We start from the raw sequence: 22,910 nt of genomic DNA, 5'->3' as shown, positions 1-22,910 counted from the left end.
GATTTTTATTTTTTTTTTCACTTTGTAAATAAATTTGGGAAACAACATTTTTCATTTTTGTTGTCAAGAAAAGATAAAAACATGCAAAAAACTTTGAATTTTGTAGTCCAAATCAAACATTTACAAGTTTGGAACTTTTTGCACTTTTTCATATACTACATCAAAAGAAAAAAGATAAAGAAAAAAAAAAACAAAACATTATGTACACACATCTTTTTACAGTGAAGTAAAACTTGAAAATATCAGATGATGACTAAGGCAAATGAAGTGTACATAGATTAGACCAAAACAGTTTTTTTGTTGTTTTTGTAAAATACTACATCACTTCAGAAAAAAAAGAAAAAAAAAAATCTGCTACAAAAGTATGATTCATAACTCCCTTTATTTGCAACCAGCTGCATAATTTTAATTTTTTAGTGAAAAAGTCTAGAAGTCTAGCGTACTGTACAGTGCTGCTCTCAATTGTGTTTTTCCTTCCCGACCAACCTAACAGATGATCCTTCATTTCTCCGTCTTTGTAGTTTATTTAAATAATCTTCAACAAACAGGAGCATTGTGGAACCAAAGAAAAAAAGCATGTAGAAGCATACCAGAGTGTAACATACTTTGTTTTTGAAATCACTCCAAAAGTCAGTACCATTAAAGCCTTGAACATAAAACTAATCATTTAGATCCAAAAAAATGTACAAAAAGGCACATTATATCCCAGTGCTTCTGTACTGTGAAATTCAAGTGTAACTGAGCGCATTCAATACCAACAATCCAAATGGTGACAGTCCACCAGTGTTCCCTCCCACATCCTCCATAACTGGACCACAGCCTATGCCTAAGCTTTCAACAAGCATATGTATGCGTAGACTACAACAATAAGCCTAGGTTGGTTGTTTTGGAAAAAAATTTCTGAATCAATGTTTATTTTTTGTTTCTTTTCTGTCACAGTTCCATCTTTCAGGGAATATCAGAAGCTGTCCGTGTCCATCAACAGGAAATCTTTCCTTTTTCTTCATTTTTTTTTTCTTCATCTCTTCATCTTTTTCGAGGAGTGGCTGTGTGTCCTAGTCATCACTTCCACCGTACATGTCTGCCAGTTTTCTGAAGCGTGGGCCCCAGTCGTTGAGGTAATCGTAGTCCTGGTCACCCCCGCTGCTGGAGGAGTTGAGGGAGCTTAGGGAGCCAGCTGTGGAGCCGCTGCCCTCGTAGTCAAACACTAGCAGGGAGTCGTACGGAGGAGCGGTGGGGTCATTGTCTGCTGCCTTCAGTCCCTGTACAGAATGAAATAAAAAAAACACGGTTAGATGAGAAGATTAAGTCACGTCTGCAAAGAGGCGGGAGCCTCGCGACCCCCTCCCCTCCTACTGCTGAACACAAACAGGCTAATCTATCCAAAAACCAGTCAGTTGTTCAACCTCCACTCGTTCAGGAAATAAGATTAATCAGGCTCTGGTGTTCCCTCCTCTGTGTTTTAGTCGGAACTCTCCTGATGTTTCTGGGATGTGGGATTATCTGCTGCTTGATCAAAAGCCAAGAGTGAGCATGACCAGCAGCCTCAGATGACTGGAATTATTTCTGCTTCTCCAGTGACCCTTGTGCAAGCCCCCCTCAGTCTTCAAGGGCTTTCAACAGGCAAAACAACTCCAGCACTGATACTTTTTCATCTATAATTTAGACAGTAATATCTTGTATGTATGTAATATCTAATATATCGTATTTATCTAACATCTGCCTAAACATTAGCAGTAAGCACTGAGCTCAGCTGAGGCAGAGATGAGAGGAACATGAGTGTCTCTGCCACGCATGCGTGTCTCTCCGTGTTATCTCGAGGCTCGTGGTGCTTGGTGGGGGTGCTTCTATTTTGAAGATTGTGCTCGACATTCCTAGAAATCCTCATCGCGTCATGAGAGGTCCTTATGGATTGTTATTGATTTCCAGCCCCATCCCCTAACGGGACTCTAGAGACTTGATGGATTGCTAATCTAGGAGTTGAGATGTGCTTTGGCCATCTACCACGTTGGATCCAAGCCTGGTTTCTCCCTCTTATCGCCACAACTGAGGCACCCAACAAATAATAAATGAATTAACAGAAGTGGAGCAACATAACAGTGAGAAACGAGACCTCAGCTCATTGGGAACTTGTCGAAGATTTATAGTTTCCTCTACGCTGCCATTATAGCGCTGAAATGCTCTCAAATAAAAAGATGGATTGAATTAAAGTGCCTGGGCACTTAGCGATTATTTTCCACTTGTTAGCTTTCGTTAAGTGTTTGCTCAGGGCTGTGGTGCTGATAATTTGGTGGGAAATATGACAGATGGATCGTTCATTACAATTACAACCATAATCGCTCTGCTGGTTATAGCCCCCTTCCATCTACAACCAAAACCCCACTGGCAGTTTCATAAGGTTAGTCAATCACAGAACTCAGACTCGTAATTTCATTTTAACTGAGTCATCCACCGTGCGGGAGACAATCACGACTTTTTCAGTGAAATGGTGAACCACTCTCCCCACTTTTTTGGAGTCACTCTGTCCCAGATAACAAAAGAGACGTGTAATAAAACCCACTGGTATTTCTATTCAGAGACAACCTTGCCGGAGCTGAAACGAGGCACCGTGAAAAACAATGAACACAATCACTTCGGCTTTGCGGCGCTGTGTCCACCTGTGACCAACAGAGGTCATGTCAAGTTAGTGCTAATGTATCTAATATGCACCTCCCCCTCCCCACTGTGAGAACAGACTAATAGACGTTTGTTTGTCCGACTGTGACTTAAAGTCTTTACGCTAAACCTAAAATTTCTTGTCCCTCTAATTTAATTAAGAGCCACAAGCTCCCGGGGCGTGTGCACATTACAGGATGGAGATCAGACCCCTTTTTTCCCCTCCCCCACCCGTCTCTGTCTCCCTACTCCTCTGGCAGCTCGCCCTTATCAGTTGGGTCAGATTCCAGCTCCGTGTGAGCGCTGGAGCTACCATGACTGAGCTTTAGCGACAGTCAAATCTGGGGCTAAAAACAGATCAACATTGCCTGGCTGCAGTGAGCGTTTTCTGGGTCAGGATGCTCAGACTTGAAAACGTCTCAGAGGTCTTGTGAGAATATTAAAATGACAAGTCCAGTGAAGGATGGGGCGCATTGTGAGACTGCTCTTCATTGAGCGGCGCGAAACATTAAATTCCACTCAATATCAGCTGTTACGACAAGTGTATTAGGTGTATTCATGAGACATGGCGAGAGTGAAAATGAGTGGTGCCTGGGTTAAGGGATCTGAGAGATAGATGGTCGGGGAGCGGAGCTGAAAGAGCGAGTTCTAATCTAAAAACATGGGCGCCATCCAAAAACTCGGAGAGAACTCCATTTGTAATGCTGTGAAACTCTTGTCTGTTGGAGCTTGTGAAAAATACATGACTGCTCTTTTCATTTTACATTCTCCCTTCATGCTGGAGTCAATGATGGCCTCAGGCAAACGAGGGCACTCTGAACAGTGCACTCCGATAGAAAGCCAATGTATTGCTTCTCTCATCTTCCATTTCTATGCTGACACGTCTGTAACTCTACGTTGGCGGAGGGTGAGGAGAAAAACAATTATATCCAACTTAGTTAGCATCATGTGCTTTTTGGGCTTTATGTATGTCTGAGCGGATATACTGTGTGAGATGAGAAAAGTTTCTGCTGGGAAAAGATGAAAACAATTCAAATAATAATTTATTCAATTTAAAGTTTTTTTTTCTCCCAAGAGAAGGCTGTGCACAACTGCTTGATATGAAGTCATATGAGCCAAATTGTTTATTTAGATACAAGTTGATTATAAGAAAGTCATTCAGCTTGAAAATGAAATTCAAGCTTTTTGGGGCAGCACTGATCCTTTCATTTCAGCTCCTCTCCGAGGGATTTGATTTCACCACGCAGCACAACAATCTCATTTTTTGCAATAACTGTTGCTGGACGGTGCGCTTACCTCATTGATGAAGTCTCCGATGTCTCCAGGGTGGGGTGCTGCTGACCTCATTGGATACTGTGGCTCAGGGTGGAGGGGTCTCTCGTCTAGACGGCGGATTCCCACCGGCTTGATGGCATCAGGCTCTATCGTGTCCGGCTGCTGGAGCTGACTCAGGTCGTAATCCTGGTGAGCACATAGACAGATGGGAGTTAGCTCAGCGGCGTGACGAGACCCTAAACCGAGTGTGATTATTTAAATTGATAAACACATCCTGTGCCGTGCGGAGGAAGAGGAGTTCAACTGAGTGGAGGAGATTTTAAAGTTAGAATGCAGCGGGAAGAGTTGAGGGAACACAAGAGAAACTTTAATCTTCTTGTCTGTGAAGCACGAGCCCAGGGACAATTTGACACATTAAAAGAGTCAGCACTGAGGGGGTCCAAGCTGAGGACCACATCATACGCTGCAGAGTGTTTGTACTTGTGCAGGCGTGCTGTAGGAAGGATGTGCAGGCGACTGTTTTGCTCTAATCAATGCCCAGACACGGGATGGTGGATATGCATAAGCCATTCCTAATCCTATTAACATTACCAAGGCAACCTGAATGGCTCGCAGTTTGTGCAAAGTCATGGGCAGGGAAGAAGGAGGAGGAAGAGTGGGGAGAAAGAGAGGCCGAGCTGGGCTGAATGACTGGATGGTATCACGGTGACAGCAGATATGATAGAGAAAATGCCATTTGAGAATCAGGGTGTGTGCCTAATAAGCGTGCATGATGGATTGTCCCTCTTTAGAAGATTTTCGGTAATCCATCCATCTCTAATATCCCCCTTCAAAATTGTCTTTGCTCAGTTGCACATGTACCTACACACACAAACCTGCATGCACGCTCACTGCCAGGATAAAAAGGAAAGAAAAAAAAAAGGCTGGAGAGGCTCCAATGTAAAAATAAAGATGAGAATAAATATAAACCATGTGATGGTGCACAAACAACCCAGATATACAAACACAACACCTACTCAGCTCCACACTAATAAGTATCATCTCCAATCTAAAACAAACACATTGATTATTCATGTGTGATTTGATTTCACTGTGAATGACATTAACCCTCAAGGCTAGCTGGAGAAGTACGATGGTCATCACACATCACGCAATAACAACCATCCATCATCTTAGATGCATTTCAGTCTGACTCCTGTTCAACCTTCTCTGAGGTCACACACCGGAGGGGTCAGGAGTCGGTGACAGGAATTGCAACGGAGCCAAATAATGGCTGAACTAAGCAGGAAGGTCTAATGATATACCAGCTCCCTTCAGGGAATCGAATCCTCACACGTACTCTGGCCCGACGAAATGGCTGCCCCTGGCACTTATGATGACCCACATTCAAACATGCGAGGGTGAGCATCGCTTAGCCTTGCAAGTCGTGGCTGAGCAAGTTTAAACAGAACCCATTTTATTATTTTTAAAGCTCGTTCTATTGTTCCTACTGGTAATTATGGCTTTCTACACACTTATTTAATATGGAATCTGGGAATGCAGCAAAATCGCTATTCCTGCAGGGCAAAAAAACATGAGTAGTCAAATGATAACACAGAGTTAAACTCCAGGCAAGAAGAAGAAAGATAAGAAAAGCTAAATTGTTACCCAAATTGTCCTTTAGCCTTTAATTTGATTGTAAAGCCTTTTGGCAAACAAAGTGGTAAAGATAATCTGGCTAAAGTGCTGGCTTGTTTCCAACATTTCTTCAGTAGTTTGACATTCAATAGTTTGACTCATTTGCTTTCTTGCTGAGAAGCCATTGAAAAGACTGACACCACTCTAGTTTTGTCCGATCAATATAAGGCGGGGGCCGCCAGCAGGTTAGCTTAACTCAGCACAAAACACGGAACAGAGGTGCTGGTAAACAGATTTTGTTACGTTTAGACGGATTAGCCATTTCCCCCTTTTTCCAAGGAACTTATAACTGGTTATGAAGAAGTCTCAGTTTAATACTAATGCCTCTACAGGACAAATGAGACCATAAGCATGAACAGTGGCTGTTTCTGTGTAGTTTTTATGAACATTTTAATGCCTGTCTGATTCCAACTCATCTGGGTTGGATGAGTCAAAAGACTATTACTATTTTTATAGAATTTCTCAAAATTTTGAACTATTCCCTCCGATGACCGCTTGTGTTTCTTGCCCTGATGGACTTACAAGTGGAGGTGTTAATCCCAATTCTTACAATAACTTCCTAGTATATGTCAAATTGAAATAATGACCCCAAACCCAAGTTGCAATACACTGGAATTATCCTGATATAACATTAGAGATGTTGCAGTTCCTCTGAAATGTTGAACTTGTTTTTATCTCTGGTGACAAATACATGAGGCACTTATACGGTCTGTGAAAACAGGTCTGATTCGTTTTGTTTCACTTACTGCATGAGATTGAAAAACAAATCAAAAATTTTTGCAAAGCATGCCTCCAAAGCCACAATATCTATGGTTAATGTGCAGCAAATTATTCAGAGGAGGTCATTGGAGAAGAAGATGACTCATCTCTGTCTAACATTTTTATTTTTCTCACCGGCGTTTATGTGCACGACAACTACTCAATTTGCTATTATTTCTGCATTCTTTTTTTCATGTCCGGGGAGCGCAGCCTGATCAGCTGTCTGCCTTTGATGAAATGAGTGCTTCACAAACCAATAGAAACCAGGGCAACTGCAGCAACAACCAAAATCATATACTCTGAGAGCACCCAATAGTCTGACACTTCAATTTCCTCACCAGCGGGAGATAGGGAGAACAGAGGTGGGCATTATAAAGACCACATCTCAGAGAAAGGAAGGGTCATTTTTTACCCAACACTGACTCTCTCGATTCCACAGACAAGACCATTTTCTCCTGCTGCCCTACCCTCCTCTGCACCACTCAAAATGGAAGCTTGTTTTCCCCTCAACAAATTGCTGTACCCGCTCGTTTGCCTTTGAGGGGTGTTATATCACGATTCTTCCTCAACATGTTCCGCTCCACACGTTTGTGCATTCTGTGTGTGAAAGCGAGGAAGTGAATACACAAGTGGGTGCGTTCCCTCCTGCCTAATCACTGGCTCATGTGTAATGGCTTTCCAGTCATATTGTTACCTTAGACAGAGCTTCATTATTGTGCCACAGCAGATGTCTATCTCCAAATGACATCAGCTTACCAATTACAAGTCTCCGAGGCTAATTTGGCACAGTGCTGGGTCAGAACGGGGTCTCCTGCTCGTTTCTGCTATACCTAAGCCACTTCAGCCAGTAACAAAACAATAGCCCATTTGGTATATTACTGCCTTTTTTATGAAATGGTTCCGTTCTGCTAACAAGGGGTCGTTAGGACAATTGAATTTGTGTCTGTGTGTGCGTAATCAGTGCAGGGGGATAAAGAAATGTGACTTTATTGATGCCGGTGGCACTGCATTACTATTGTATGTGTGTGTTTGTGGGCGTTAGGGTTGTGAAGAGAGACCGGTTCCAGTTGAGCAAACAAACCGATATTTCCAGAACAGATAGGATCACTATATGTTTGTCTTATTGATTCCAGATTTCGATTCCCAGACCCTTTTTTTGTAAGAAAAAAGGTACTTTGCAGTTTACAATGAAAACCGTCTTATTCCGCGTTGTGAAGGACTGTGAAGTGTTGTGGAGCCTCACAATGAGCAGGACTGACACTCGAACGAGAGCATTGTTACTCTTTATATATTCGCAGAACGATCCTAGGTGGTCGTCTTTGTCAAGTTGCTTCAGTTATACAGAAAACTGCTGCTGCATACTGTAGATGTGACCTGAATGTTTCTCCCTAACAAAGACCACACACTCACCTCAGATGAAATGTCACCCTTTTCAAAAACAGTGTTGTTTGACATTTTTCTATACTAGTACCAATATAAGCACATTTCTCCGCTGGGACTAAGGGTGCACAATTAACAGATATATTACTAAAATCAAAGCAAATCTTAATATTAGTTGCAAAAAGCTAAAATTTTTTGATAGAGGTAAAATATGTGACCAAAACAAACATTATAATAACAGAATGTAGTGCCATGGCAACAAGTCTTGTTCTCTAGATATAAAAAAACATGCTTGTCACATCGAAATATCTGTCCAATTTATTGCAAGACGATTTCACAAGCACATGGACATATTTGAACAAGCTGAAGTCCTCAAGTGTTAAATGTTGTCTGAACACTAGCAGAACATCTATCCAAACAAAATTTAGTATGGAGGGCCAATTCACAGTTTCTTCGTCCATGGGAGCACAAGGATCCAGAGTGGAATTTTTAGTTGTTGCTACATAACTAAACATTCTTGTCTAATAAAGAAATACTGCTGCTCTGAGCGTCATCATTGTTTTATCTAACCTGTCCCATTTGCACTTGACAAGATCTCTGTTCTGATTGGATAAAGTGGGCAGTACTGGAAAATGTCTTTTCTCTTTTACTGCATGAGCAGGGGGAGGAGAGACATGGGTTACTGACTAAACAATCGACAACAGTGATTACTGTTGTGGTTTAACACTCATTTTAGAAAGAAAATAACACTTACAGCACCTTTAAAGTTAAAGTTTGTCAAGAAAGGTATTATTTATTCTGAATTTTCCTCTGCAAACAGCTCATCTTCCTCATCAGAATTGTATGGGTTTGACAGTGGTCAAGATAAGCAAACACCCCCACAGCTGTAGATCAGATTCTGATTTATATGACGCAAAATCCTGATTGGTGCTCAGACTTATGAGACATCTCACTCCAAACCAATCAGAGGAGCACAGACAAAGCAGCAAGGATTCGAAATTTGACACCATTGCTTATAGTAGGAAGCAGATTGAGCACACAGGTTAACAGGGCCTTCAAAATAAGAGTCTGTTTACCACATCATTCTTACCTGATCCTCCTCTCCGCCACCTTCCTCATCATACTTGAGAATGTTGTCTCTCACATCATCCTCTGGATCGATGAGCAGCTGCTTGGCCTGGCGCTCTTTATCGCGGCGCTTCATCCACACCACAAACAGCAGCACCAGGACTGATAGGCAGACAGAGAGAGATCTCACATTACTAAAAACATAATAACTTACATATTTTCATACAAGTGTAATCGGATCCGATGTTTTAGAGCTTGGATGGGGGCCTGATCAAAGCTATCTTTTTGGTAATCCTACAGTAATCTAGCGGTATCTCGGATCATGTTTATCTGTCTTTATAATCCCTGCGTGTGTTCGTGCGATGTGCTGTATGAGAGAGGCACTGAGACACTCACTGAGGAGGATGATGATGCACAGGAGGATGGCAATGATAGCACCGGTGCCCAGGCCCGCAGCCATGATGTGTTGCTGGTCAGTGCAGTCCCCATTGATGTCGCACTGGCACACTTTAATCCGCAGATAGGAGGTGTTGGACATGGGCAGGTTGCCCGAGTCTGTGATTATGATGGGGATCTCATAGATGCCACTTTCAAGGTAGCCAATTTTCAGGCTCACCTGAGCATAGTCACCTGAGAGATGAGAAGGAGAAAAGACAGAAAGACTGAGTGAGTGATCTAAGACGGCTCATCGTCAGAGCAGATACATATGAAGAAGTGAGAGCTGAAATCAAGTTGCTGAATGTGTTCAAAAATAAAATAGCATCATGTTTCTTCAACTGAGGAGCTTTCAGAGGGGATTAAATCAAAACTCTGAATACTTGTTTGTACAGACCGTGTTCACAGTGCGATTACATTCCCTATTACCACAAATATGCAGCATAAATTCATACCTGGAAGTTGCATCAGCATATCTAATCCAAAACATGGTCAGGATTTAGATTTGGAGCTTATAAACCTACTGAATACCTTTTGATAATGCTGCTTAGGCTGAATTCCCAGTAGCGATAATCCAAATGCCATTATCCTATTAAGATATATTCACTGCTTTTCAACTGTCACACTGTCTAATAGCTAACAAACAACAAATTAGTTCTTCCACACATGTTTTTTTCAAATTAGCATAAACAATTAATGACTGTTTAGTAATGTTAATATAATAACTTATTGTCTGTTCCAGCTCTGCCTGACCCCTCTGCAGTGTGCTATTTACACTTTTGCTAACTTGTTCAGAGGGATCAGAGATCAAGGATTCAAGCTTTAATTACCAGACAAAAGACTGCTGAACGTTACATATATATTTATATTTTTTTCAGTTTTATTTCTAATTATTAAATGCCACTAATTGAAAAATCTGAAATGGGTCATTCCCTCTTTTCAATTTCCAGTAACAGATACAAAAGCAGGCCAAAAAGCTGAATCAACATCACAAAGAAGATTACTGCATTAAACAGTACTATATAATATGAAACAGGGTTATTCATGGGAATCTGTTTCCTACCGCTGACTCTTGTGATGGTCCAGTTTCTCCTCACATCAGAGGGCCGGTGGGCTAACTCGAAGGCGAACGGCCCAGCGTTGGGGTTCAAATCTCCATCGAGTGCAGTGATGTTGATGGCATTTGGCTCGGGCTTTTCACATATCTCTGCCTCCTGAGGGAACACCTTCGGAGCGTTGTCGTTGATATCCAGCAGGAAGATCTGGAGAGTGCCTGTGCCACTTGCTGGAGGTATACCTACATGGGTTATAAAATGACACACATACACACTGAGCACATACATATGTATGGGAAAAGGGATTTTCATATGGATAGAAATGTATACTGTTGAAAAGCCATTTCTCATTTTGCAGTCATTATGCAGTAAACAGAGAAAAGTAAAGTACGGAGTTTATTCTTTGGGTCTCATGCTGTAATAAGACACTCTAAACAGCTATTTACTCTAGTGGGAGAAGGCCCATCCAAACTGCATACTGATCTGAGATCTAATCTCAAGTGAGGAGGTAGACAGAAAGAAAGAGAGAGATATCAGAACATTTGGGTAGTGTGTGTGTGTGTGTGTGTGCCTGGAGAACGTCTTCCTGACGAAGGACACGGGATGGGAATACTAAAGCAGACAAACAGAGCCCACTGTCGCTCCTCTCAGGCTCCTCTATGTATTCACTCAGCTAAGAGGCTTTTTTACCATTCAGGCCACGCTCAAAGGAGCTAGTCATCCAATCCTGACCCATTAATGCTGAGAAACCTCTTTATTGGTAGAGTTTTTAAGCCTATTGGCCTAAGCTATGCTCCGCAGAACAGGGTAAACCTGAACAGAGGTAAATCCCACCAGTGCAGGGAAGAGGTGAATACATCCACATGCTGCATGGTTCTGGGACTGCTAGCACATTAACCTTCAACTAAGGTGGTCAGCGTTCCAGACAAACCAAGTGCCTGGTACAAGGTTGACCTTCAGGCATGGAGGATGTCTTTGCGGCTGTAACTGAGATAGTTTTTCTTTTCAACAGATACGGTACATTTGTGCACTGACTTCAGGTGAAAAACATCACAGAGGGAGTCAAAGTGATGCTAGGTGGAAGATTGACCTTTGAGAGGTAGGCTACATTAGACATACGCTAGGCTTCCTTTTGAAAACGCAGCATTATCTCCTCCTGACTGCTCCAACAATAATGGCCTCAAAGAGAGTGCTTGTGTAACAGCCTGGCTAAAACACCTAGACCATGTAACCGGTGCATCACAGGAGCTCGGCAAGGTATTTTTGGCAACTGCAGTACCACTTGACTGGTTACATACCGTTGTCAGTAGCCAGGAATGTTGCATTGTACAAACTGTTCTTCACAAAGGGCGACTCTCTGTCCAAAATGGCAATTGTTTTGATACGACCGGTGTTCGGGTCAATCCTTAACCAGTTGGCTGGATCTGAGAGTTTGGAGTATCTGAGAGGAGAAAAAGAAGAAGTTTACACAGTGATCCATAATCCTTATTATTTCTAAGTGCTGTATCGTAAGCAACTGGACGTGTTTCAGTTTCTTGTAGACGTTTCACCTCTCATCCAAGAGGCTTCTTCAGTTCTAACTAACTGGAGGGGAGTTTGCAGGCTTTTAAACTCTGTGTGGGAGTGTCTTTTACAGCGTTGTTAAGGACAGCACTGAAAACCTTCATGCTGTATTCTAAGTGACTAAGGAGTTATCTGCAAGTTCTTTTTAAGAGTAGTGAGAAAGTTTAAAAAGCTTTCATTTTGTTTTCTGCAGAAAGAAATGTTGTTGCTGAATTTAGTTTCCATTTCCAGCGAGGCATCTCTTTCTTCTAGAGATGCTTTTGTTTTTTATTTGTTTACACTGAATAAATATTTCAGACGTCATGCATTTTACATAATTATTCCAACTTTTGAGAGCAGCCTCGCAAGGGAGACCAAACTGGCTTGTTGTTATCAGTAGCTCAAACTAATTTGTAGGACAAACCGTGGAATTACAAAGCTAGCTTATTTCACATGGACTGTTTTCAGGCAGATAAACTCTTCCACGGCCAAACAGCTGTGAGGCAAGATGTCTGATGATGAAAAGGGAGAAACAAAAATAGGGCTTGTTCTACAAGAATGAGATGGAGACATGCTGGCTGTATCGTGTTATTTGAGCAGGAATGACACAGAAATTGGCCAGGATGGCAAGTTATCTCAACCTATTATGTTGCTCCTGCTCACACACAGAGTTCCGTGTAATCAACGATAAACCCACCAGCATTGTTTTTGCTTCTGTTGCGAATCATTCTAGCTACACGTACATGTTTGCTAAAACACACCTGTGGTTGATGTTTAAGGTAGAAAAGACATTCTAGGGAATGAAGCCAACTTTAAAGGCTGGAGGTAGTTCTTCTAATTTTCCAAGTCTGTGAACTGGACTTGAGTCACCTGAAGATGTGTAATGGTTCAGACAGTACTCAAAAATCTACCTGATGGTTTGTGGCATGAAGCGATCAGGGTCCTGTGCAGTGAAGGTGGTCAGAGTAGACTCTGGCATCATTCCCTCCTCCAGTCTAATGAGTTTCGGGTTGGGCTCAAAGTAGGGACTCTCGTTGACGTCGATCACCCTGATGGAGACGGTGGCGGTGGACTGACGAGGAGAGTGGATGCCTCTGGCCAGCGGTACCTCATTCCTCGCTTCCACTGTCAGTACATACGTCCTGCTGATTTCATAGTCAATAGGCTGGAAAACAGGTACAGAGAGTATACAGAGGGTGAGTCACTCAATTAAATTCAGGACAAATAAACAAAAGGAAATCACATTACATTTTTGGTAATCTGAGACTGGTGAGAGAGCACCTAAAAGAATTAAAGCTTTTTCTTCCTCCTGCCTGAAAAACCTTATTGTGTAAGCTCACAATAGACACTGAGATTATATAAAGAGACTCTTATTGTGGTCAGTTGAGGGATACACAACAAGGGAGCCGGCTGCAACCAACCAATGTCATTCGAAATGTCCTCTGAATTTTACAACTATTTTGATTACGTGTTACATTTTTGAATTCACACTTAATTAAAGCGAAAATTTGTTCTATTCGAAAATCTGTTAAAGTCAGACATATTTAGTCTCTCTGGTCAAAATATCCATGGGAAATAATTCCCTCCGGGCACAATTTGAATTGTATTAAAGGTGGAGTCAGCAATTCAGGGGAAAGATAGCTGATTGCTGACTGAGTCTCATTCCCAGGTCAACAAATACTGATGCTTTGGGTCAGTGATGCACAGCATCAGTAGTCTCTGTGAACGGTGAACTCAGCAAAACACAGATAATATTTTTACTGGAATTTCTCCCATTTGTTCAGGACACTGAAATCTCCCAAGACATGTAAAACCTCAGTAAATTAGTACGTTTTTCTTTTTTTCGTTCGATAAATATGATAAATCTGCTGAAATCATCTTAAAATTCAACAGTAGTATTCTTCCATGAGTTGCTTCCATTCTTTAAACAAATGAACTGGACAGTTGGATTATCAACTGCGAGCAAATAACATTTAACCTTTATCTTCAGTTCCATCACATTCAGTGTGTGTTATAAACGGTCAGAATATCAAAACTGTCAGATATCAATCTAATTAATCGAAGAAATATGAATCTTAATATAACTGCCATCTCAGTATAGCATACATACATTCACTACACATCTCCAAGGGATAAGAGGGGCGGAGTTTGAAGAGGAGGCCTTACCTTAACGACCGTCACCAGACCCTCGTTAGTGGTCGGATCAGTGGGCACGGAGAACCTGCCCGTGGGATCGCCCCCGGTGATTTTGTAGACAGCGTTCCAGGCCGGCGTGTTGGGCTGGTCCTTGTCAGTCACCGTCAGGTTGGCCACAATGACATTCACACGGTTTTCAGGCACCTCGCCGAAAAACTGCATGAATAAACCATGAACGTACAGAGCAGCGAGCTGTTAGTGATACTGCTGTGGCAGCAGAAAATAGACCGAGCCCAGCCTGCCTCTCACAGCACAGCAGGACCAATCCGGGGTAAATAGACATCTAAGGTAACTTATCATGTCGTCATGGTCATCTCATTCCCTGTCCTCCCCTGATAGCACGACAGCAGCATTACAAATTTCAGTGATTCGCGAGCACAGTAAGTGCCTCTTTCACTTGGGCAGACACCCCCGTAGTTGCATGTGTCAACATTTGGAGGGGGATATAACACTTCATGCATGGCTGGCTACTTGTATATCTCTATGGCTTCAGAAACGCTGGGCAAGCAGAACTAGGCTAGCGAGCAGAACTGACGCTTGAGTGCATATATCCACAATGGGGTGAAATGTGGGTCCTTGTTGTGCTTTCCTCTTGCTAAGATTGCTGTGCTGATGTCCCAGATGTGAGTTTGTTTCTTACCGTCTCAGCAGTAAACTCTGGCGGATTGTCGTTAATGTCAGTGACTCTGATGACAGCGGTGGCTGTGTTGGAGAGGCCGTACATGGGGTTGCCCTCCATGTCAGTGGCCTGGATGATCAGCGTGTACTGAGGCACTTTCTGGAGGGAAAGAGAAGAGAGAAGCAACGGCAGGATTAAAACACAATTCTTTGATCTCTGAACAATACAAGCAATTCTGTAGCCATGTTTGGAGGATGAATTGTTTTTAAGGTAAAAATGTTAACTCAATGCAAGCTCATACAAAACCGCAGTAATAATTCCCATCTTATCTATCCTATCTCTAACTCTATGGTTGTTCTTGTAAGGATGTTGTTTTGAACTGCATTACATAAAAGGTGTCTGCCCCCATTATGTACAGTATGTAAATGAGAATTAGATTAGTAAAAATATTCAGCATACTGCTGTTGGACACAACACTGCCTCAAACTGTAGCCTCCACAACAACCAATCCTCAGCAAAAACTGAACGTTCTTAGATCCACAAAGATGGGATTTATTTCTGGACTGCTGTTTAAGGTTGAAATAGACTTCACAAGTGTCCCTAATAAGCTGATACCTCAGTGCACATCAGTATTAATGTGTTCACCTAAAATGAAACAAAACTGAACCGGCTAGCTTTTTAATTATGATGAGTAATGGTGGCTTTTTATATAAATCTGATTTATTCTCTATGGGGGGACATGAGTTGCACGCGTGTGTGTGTGAAACTCGCAACCTCTGCTATGTACACCATCATGAAGCTAACAAATGACTCTTTTCACATTAAAAGCCACTCAGGTGACGGACCAGTTGCTAGGTAATGAGAGTCGGGCAAATTACTTTCATGGTGGCAACTGGCGGACATAAAACGGCGGCCCCAGGGCGGAAGTGATTGAGCAGCCACCTAGCCAGATTGCCCTCACTAGAATTGCACCAACTGGCTCCAGCTTTCTATATTATTTTATTTATTTTTTCAAACAGCCATGAGATCCAATTAAATGACAGAGTGGTAGCATTTATAGCACCGGAAAAAAGAGAGAAAGAAAATGCGAGTAAAGCCTCTGCTTTAGAGAAAGGGAAGACGGAGAAGGCGAGAATGAGGGAAGGGAAACATTTAGCTGCTCGGTGATGCGCGTGGCCTCCTTGTAAGAGTAAATAAGTGTGAAACAGCCAAGTCCATTTCCACTTTCTCATTTAGTTGGTAATCAGAAAAATTCACTTTGGCTCATTAGTTCTCAGACAGTCTGGATATTAGCAAATATAGTCAAGCTGTGTTTTGTCATCATATTAAAAAAATGCACAGCCCCACTTATATGAACATAGAAAATAGATACGTTGTTATACATCTACAACAGGCGGCAAGTGCAAAATTACAACTAATTAACATAATGAATGGTCTTGCTAATGAAAGCCTCACTTAAATGTTGAGCCAATCATTTAATTTATTTATTTTATTTTATGTCTACATTTTCTAAATAGGAAGTGAAAAGACTACAACATTAAGGTGTAAGATATCAAAAGAAAGAACGGCAAGTAATAAACAAGACGATAGAGAAAATAAAGAGAATGAATCAAGGCTACATAAAGAAAGAAAGAAGGCGTGTCAGTCACCTCTCTGTCCAGGCCTGCAGCCACTGTGATGATGCCTCCTGTTTTATTGTTGATGGTGAACATATTGGAGGTCGGACTCTCCGGGTTCTGAGACAGGATCTTGTAACGCAGCATCCCGTTAGCTGTTTTGGGGTCATCTTTGTCCACAGATGTCACTGTCATAACAAATGTTCCTATGGGACAGAAACACAAAGACAAGATGCAAATACTTTTCAGTTATCTTTCTATTTATTTCTGCTTTTACTGGCAATCAAAAGACATTAGAAGTTGACTGGATGGTGCTATATTGAACACTACTAGATTTATAGCTTTGTACAGTATTATAGACATCCAGTGTTCTTTCTAGTGATCTTAAAATACCACTGCACACTTTAAAACAGCAGAAGCAAAGTTAACAAAGTGGCCTCCCCAGGAATGCCATCTATGCTGTTTGATCTACTAACATCATAGCAGCATGTGAAGCCGGAGGCTCAGACTACAGTCAATCGGTTGCTCATACAGTGTGAAGCTGTGCTTGGCTTTATGTGGTATATTACCTGGCTTGGAACCCTCCGGAACAGTGCCGTTCCAGATCTGATGAGTGAACTCAGGTCTGTTGTCGTTCATGTCGATCACATTGATCACGATATCAATGGGGTTTTCTACCTGGTTGCCATTCAGGTCCACTGCATGAGCTCTCAGCTGGAGGAAACACAAACACATCTGGACTGTGGAACTGTTCGAGTTAGGATGATTCTCCACTGTTTCAACCATATATTGGGAATAACTACTCACTCAATGTCACCCATTTAACTAAAAATATATTTGTACTGTATGTAGAAGAGCAAAGAGTTCCGAAAATCCTCTTTATTCAGACAAGCGTGACCAAGAGAGGAATTCTTTTTTTTTTTTATAAAGAACACGTTTTTCCCACAACTAACTCTGGCATGTGCAGGTCAAAAGGCAAACAGATGACTAGATTTAGTCAGATACCTGCCACAGTCGACAACAACACAAGCCTTTTAGCTGCATTTTTATTGTGGCCTGAAACAGATATACTCTGATTTTATTCAGTACTGTTGCCTACACTGGGTCAGCGCAAGTTCAGTTCTGTTTTACGAAAAACAACTCTGATCTACTGCATGTTTTTGCACTTCAAGTACATCTGTCCTGCTTACAGCAAGGTAGGTTGGTGCTTACACAGGATTTCAACTCAGTGGTACACCTATATTTTGATCATACACATCCATGCTCTAGAATAAATATAAGTAATACAGTAGCTATATATTGAAAATCTACAGGCTATGAACAGTATACATCATATGCCCTTGAAATATGAAATATTCAACATGTTACAGTGTCAAGTGCATACAGTTTACATTTCACACGCAGCATAAATTGAACCACTATGAACATACTTGAAGGTTTTTTCAGCTGTGAAAGTCTTTCACTGCCTTCAGAGATCATGTTGAATCTGTCATTGTATTTGAACTGCAGTCTTGAATGATGTCCAACATTTTGAGTTAAAGCACATGGATAAATAGTATTTATAAACTAAGCTATGTTATTTAAAGAGCACTGCAATATAATGGGTGAACCACTAATGAATAAAGCAGCTCTGAAGGAGCTGGAGGATATCATAATGTATCTAACACACACTAAGTCATTCAAAAACATCACGTTAAATCCTTTAAATTCTCAGACGGATCAGTCAGATTTCATGGGAGACCCCGGCCCTTATTGAGTCTGAGCAGAGCGTTTAGACTACACATGACCACTGAGCACATGCCAACTGGCGGGAATATACAGCGTCACCAGACAGAACACATTTCTCTTGATGCAGCAGGCTGGAAACACCATTTGCAAATTATACCACTAAGGGGGTTGATTTTTATATAAACTATTGTATCTGACTTACATGGAAGTTGGAGATGTGCTCTCGATCCAGGGGCTTGTTGACAGATAGCTCTCCAGAGATTGGGTCGATGATGAAGATGCCCGTGGGGGGCTGGTCAGCGCCGGGGCCTGTCACACTGTATCTGAGGGACCGGTTTTTGTCGTGGTCCGACCGGATCTGTTGGTATAAAGACTTGTTAGTAAAAGCTTCAATAAAATGCGGTCTATTAACTATACACTGACTATAACTGCATTTTTGAGGATGACATTCCCTTTTTTTCACTGACACATGAGACAATTTTTCTTTTTAATTTGGTGATTTGTTTATGTTGGTATGATGTTTTCCAATTGGCTATACATAGTTAGATATACACCTATGTTTATTTATTTGCAATTAGCTAATATAAGCTGCTATAGTGACCCAAATGGCCAATTTATCTAATCTAATTTATCAAAAATGACAATGCCTTTTACAAGTTTCTAGAAAAATCTAAACCCAAAAGTAAACAATTACTAATAAGACATGCAGTATAAATAAAATCACTATTAGAGGTGACCGATAAATTGTGTTTTTATCCTTATCAATAAGAAAAATATGTTTATTTTTATGGGCCATGCATTCAGAGTCAGCATGTGAACCTTTGACCTATCACATGGGCCATGAATTTACATCATCTGGCCAATGACATGAAGCCACAGCTAGCCGCTAGCTACTCTTAGATTAATTGGAGTCAATTTGGTGGCGAGGTTAGCTAGCACGATGACAGAGGAAGGAAAGAAGAGCTAATACGTTGTCCTTCAATATCTATTTATTTATTGCAAGTCATGTCATCATCCCAATATTGAGCGTTATAGCACATCGCAGATTTTCTTCATAATGTGCAGACATCATCGCTATACGCCTTCCTGTACACTGGCTGACGTATTGACTAATCTTTTCAGCACCAATCTCAGTATTAGTTTAAAAATAGGTTGCTGTGCAAGTAAAACTGTGCATATAAAGTGTATGTGTGTCCGTCTAGTATTGAAAATCTGTCTTGGCTGGTCCCTCTATTCTGTTTGCCATGTAAGCTGAGACCCTATGTGCCTACACCCTGAATCCATGCTGAGCAAACAGAGTATTTCCTCATCCTGATATCATCCACTAAAGCCCAGAAACATCCCTTCTAATATGGCCGGATTAAATATAATACATACAAATAGCATGTACAGGACTTAACAGCCGGTAAGGAAGTCAGCTTAATATGCTGAAAAAGGATCTACTTCTTAGCTGTCCTGAGTATTGCTTGTCCTCTGTCAGCCACCCACACTCAACCCTGACCAGAGAACTGATGCAAATGAATTGTGCTGTGTGTGTGTCCTTGAGAGCTAAGATATAAGGAGTGTAAAATCTCAACAGGCAACTGAGGAACAATTGCCATGGTGAGCACTTAAGATTTCTCTCAGCTTCTAAATAATGCCAGGTTACATTGGTACCGACCGCCCCCTGGAACAAAAGATAAATAATACAGTGGAAAAAAAGGACCCTGACCTTTAGCAAAGTACTGTAAATATAAAGCGTTTTGTTGAAGGCATGTGTCTCATGTCTGCGACCCTCTGAGTGGGAGCTCAGTGCAACCAGGACCTTCAAGGTTGTCATATCAAGAAAAAAGCATTTTCTTTGAAGTTGTGAGAGTGGTATGTGTGATTGTGTGTGTCCGTGCATGCATGTGTTTCAGTGAGCAACGTTACCCGGACAAGCTCTTGCGGGAATGGGCCTCGTGAGTTCTCCGGGACATTGATTGGGGGGATGACCCAGTCTCTCTTCATGCGTTTGAGCTGGCTGTCCACGTTTCGTGATGGAAATGCTATTTCCTTCAAATCCTTGGACATGACGGGAGGGACAGCACCTTCCTGGACCTGTGAAAAGGAAATTATTTAGTTCAAGAGTTGGGCAGTGATTGTATATTTTCATTAAAATATCAGCACATACATACTATTATGTATCCATACTACTGGATGGATTGACATTTAATTTTGTACAGACTTTCACAGTCTCTAGAGGATGAATTCTATGACCTCTCTGACTATGATCTCCTAAATTTTCCCTCGATAACTATTGAATGCATTACGACAAAAGCAGTTTCTTTAACTTCTTATCTAGCTTCATAATCAGATTTTCATTTGTCCATTACGTTTATTTATGACTAAATAGTTGGAAAACTAATGACATGTTGTGTCATTTATGTTTACTGCCAATTGGCTAACTAGCATGCTAATATGGTAAACTAAGATGGCGGCCATGGTAAACATGATGGCTGCATCCAAATGCGCAGACTTCACCACTCTTGCAGACAGTTTCGAAGGGAGTCTGCAAGTCTGCTTGTTGTTTTTTCCGATTTCTGACGGCTGACCAATAACCCTTCCATTTTGGTTACATGAAGAGGAAATTGATGTGGTTATAAAAGGAAACATCTAAAAAGCTTCTCCGAATGTCACTTAATATTTATTGAAAATCTGTGTTCAATCAAACAATCCACTGTTTTATGGCTTTCTTTGTAGCTTAAAATATCTACAGTACAACACGTGATGATATGCCTTGAAAGGCTTTGGTGTGGTGACAATTTGGCGACTGCAGTAGTCACACACTGCCAGAGCTGGTTTTTTTTTGCTTTAAATGGCAGACCTCTTCTTATGTCCTGATAAAATGCACCCACACAGACAGACCAGCTTCCATAATGGATCTGCCATCCTCCCTCGCCTGTAATGAATGAGATTTGAAACAAAGGAGGATGGTACCTGCAAGCCAGACACTAAACACACAGATGGCTCAAATTGCCTATGCTGCTCCAGAGACTGAGGAGACTGAAGTAGTGCCAGAGAAAGTTAAAATAACCTTGAACAAAACAAGGCAGGAAGGAAAACAGAAAAACAATATGTGAAATCTGTCAATGTCAATGAATGATAGCTGGGGTTTCAATGGAACTGTCATGTCCCTTGAAGTATTTTCCCTACTGTTGCCTTTAATCATCTGAATGTTGATTGGTTGTGAGGTAGTCAAGTCCTACAAACTACTACAAAGTGTCCTATGCAAACAGAAATTAATTACCACTTTGCCACCTTATAACGTGACCCATATCCCTCCTTCCCCCTCCTCTAACATCTGGGGAGCTGTCGGAGAGCTTCCACTAATCATGTTTGAAATCCGATTATACTGCTTTCACACATTGGAAATGCAGAGAGGCAAGCGGACAGATAGCGAAGGAGCATGCCTCAGAAATATCTATTACCCTATTAAAATGGGTGCGAGTGAGAGCAGTAATTATTTGCAACCTGTGTCTGGAATGATGAATGGCATGGTGGGTTTGTTCAGCCCAACACGCATCTATCTCTGGTGTGCTGGAGGTCTGCACCTATCCACACTCTCCGAATCCCCCTCCATCTTCTGAATAGAAGTCTACTTCAGAGTCCAGGAGAGTGTTAGGCTGAGTGATGGCCTGAATGTTTGTGAGTGTGTGGGAAGGATTAGATGTGTGTGTATTTGCCCTTTTTCGAAAAATTCTCTTTTTCAGACGCTGAAGTGTTTTCTCCTCATGGACTGCGGTTGTTCTAGGTGGAGATGGCGGGCAAGGACCCTCTCACGTTAACGAGGATATTGTTTGGTTGTCATTGATTAAAATGTTTCCCCAAGGCTGCCGCATTCATGGACTAATAAAAAATGTAATCGCTGATGTGATTAAGAGATGCGTGATGATTCATGACAATAATTATGCTGTGGGGAAGACAAACGCTCATGACCTCATAAATGTGCGTGATACGGGAAAGTCAATCCTTGATTTCATTACTGACAAATCAAGGCAAACCCAAGAGCTCTTTACAGATGCAGATCAGAATTTGGTTGCTGATGATACAGCTGATAATTTGTAAACGCATGTGTACCCAATGTGAGGCACTAACTTTTATTTAAAAACAAAAAATAACCTGCTGAAAGTCTATGTTTACCTGTTTGCGACAAGTATACATTTGCCTTTGACCAAGCGACAACAGTGACTGATGACATCATTAAAATCACATACCTGCAGGAGTCCATATAGTAAATGAGTGTCAGTGGCTAACGATGGTGTTTTGAAAAGCAGTGAAATCATTACCGGCTACAAGTTTAATTTCGGCCCAGCAGACCACTGTGCCCTCGGTACTGACAGTAACTACACATAACTGTCAGTATTAACTTTTAATCTACACCCACATAAAATACGACGCCAGCCTTTCCTGAGATTATCTGCTGTGCAGCACATGTAGAAACAGCCACTTGTGGCCATTCGCTTAAGTGTATTAGAAGGATAATAAAACAGGCACATTGGTCTTTGTAAAACAAACACGATTATTGCATTTGGGCGTGTTCATTAAGACACCAGACGGCTAATGATCTCAGATCTTACAGCAATGATTACTTTACAAATGCACATAAAGGCCCACTTATATCCCAGAGTGGGTAAGGATAGAGAGAAGCACAAAGAGTTGAAAACAACATGTGTACATTTGTGTGTGTGAGTGTGTGTGTGTGTGTGTGTGTGTGTGTGTGTGGCTTTACTCCTTTAAGTTTAAAGCAACAGATATTATCTAATTGAACAGGATCACATAATCCACTGGCACTGACGTTAAAACCTCTACAATAACACATCCTTCAGAGCTTCTTTTCATTTCCTGGTTACAAGGCAGACTGATGGGACATGTGCAGTGCTTTTT

The 22,910-nt window shown here is 41.5% G+C and overlaps 1 protein-coding gene across 1 annotated transcript in view; it reads right to left on the bottom strand.

The window, feature by feature from the left end:
- Positions 1 to 363: 363 nt before the first annotated feature.
- Positions 364 to 22,910, bottom strand: part of cdh2 (cadherin 2, type 1, N-cadherin (neuronal)) — a 62,216-nt gene continuing 39,669 nt past the window's right edge. Inside the window, exons 4-16 of the mRNA XM_073491084.1 lie at positions 19,917 to 20,084; positions 18,208 to 18,363; positions 16,847 to 16,991; positions 16,311 to 16,483; positions 14,683 to 14,820; positions 14,013 to 14,198; positions 12,758 to 13,011; positions 11,603 to 11,745; positions 10,313 to 10,546; positions 9,211 to 9,444; positions 8,837 to 8,976; positions 3,952 to 4,116; positions 364 to 1,262 (exon numbers count right to left, since the gene is read on the bottom strand). Coding sequence (XP_073347185.1) covers positions 1,056 to 1,262; positions 3,952 to 4,116; positions 8,837 to 8,976; positions 9,211 to 9,444; positions 10,313 to 10,546; positions 11,603 to 11,745; positions 12,758 to 13,011; positions 14,013 to 14,198; positions 14,683 to 14,820; positions 16,311 to 16,483; positions 16,847 to 16,991; positions 18,208 to 18,363; positions 19,917 to 20,084 — 2,343 coding nt within the window. The 3' untranslated portion in view covers positions 364 to 1,055. The remainder of the gene's footprint in view (positions 1,263 to 3,951; positions 4,117 to 8,836; positions 8,977 to 9,210; positions 9,445 to 10,312; positions 10,547 to 11,602; positions 11,746 to 12,757; positions 13,012 to 14,012; positions 14,199 to 14,682; positions 14,821 to 16,310; positions 16,484 to 16,846; positions 16,992 to 18,207; positions 18,364 to 19,916; positions 20,085 to 22,910) is intronic.

The sequence above is a fragment of the Pagrus major genome, chromosome 21 (assembly GCF_040436345.1).
Source record: "Pagrus major chromosome 21, Pma_NU_1.0".
NCBI lineage: Eukaryota > Metazoa > Chordata > Actinopteri > Spariformes > Sparidae > Pagrus > Pagrus major.
Note: the sequence above shows the minus strand (reverse complement) of the source record. Positions and strands in the feature narration are given on the sequence as shown.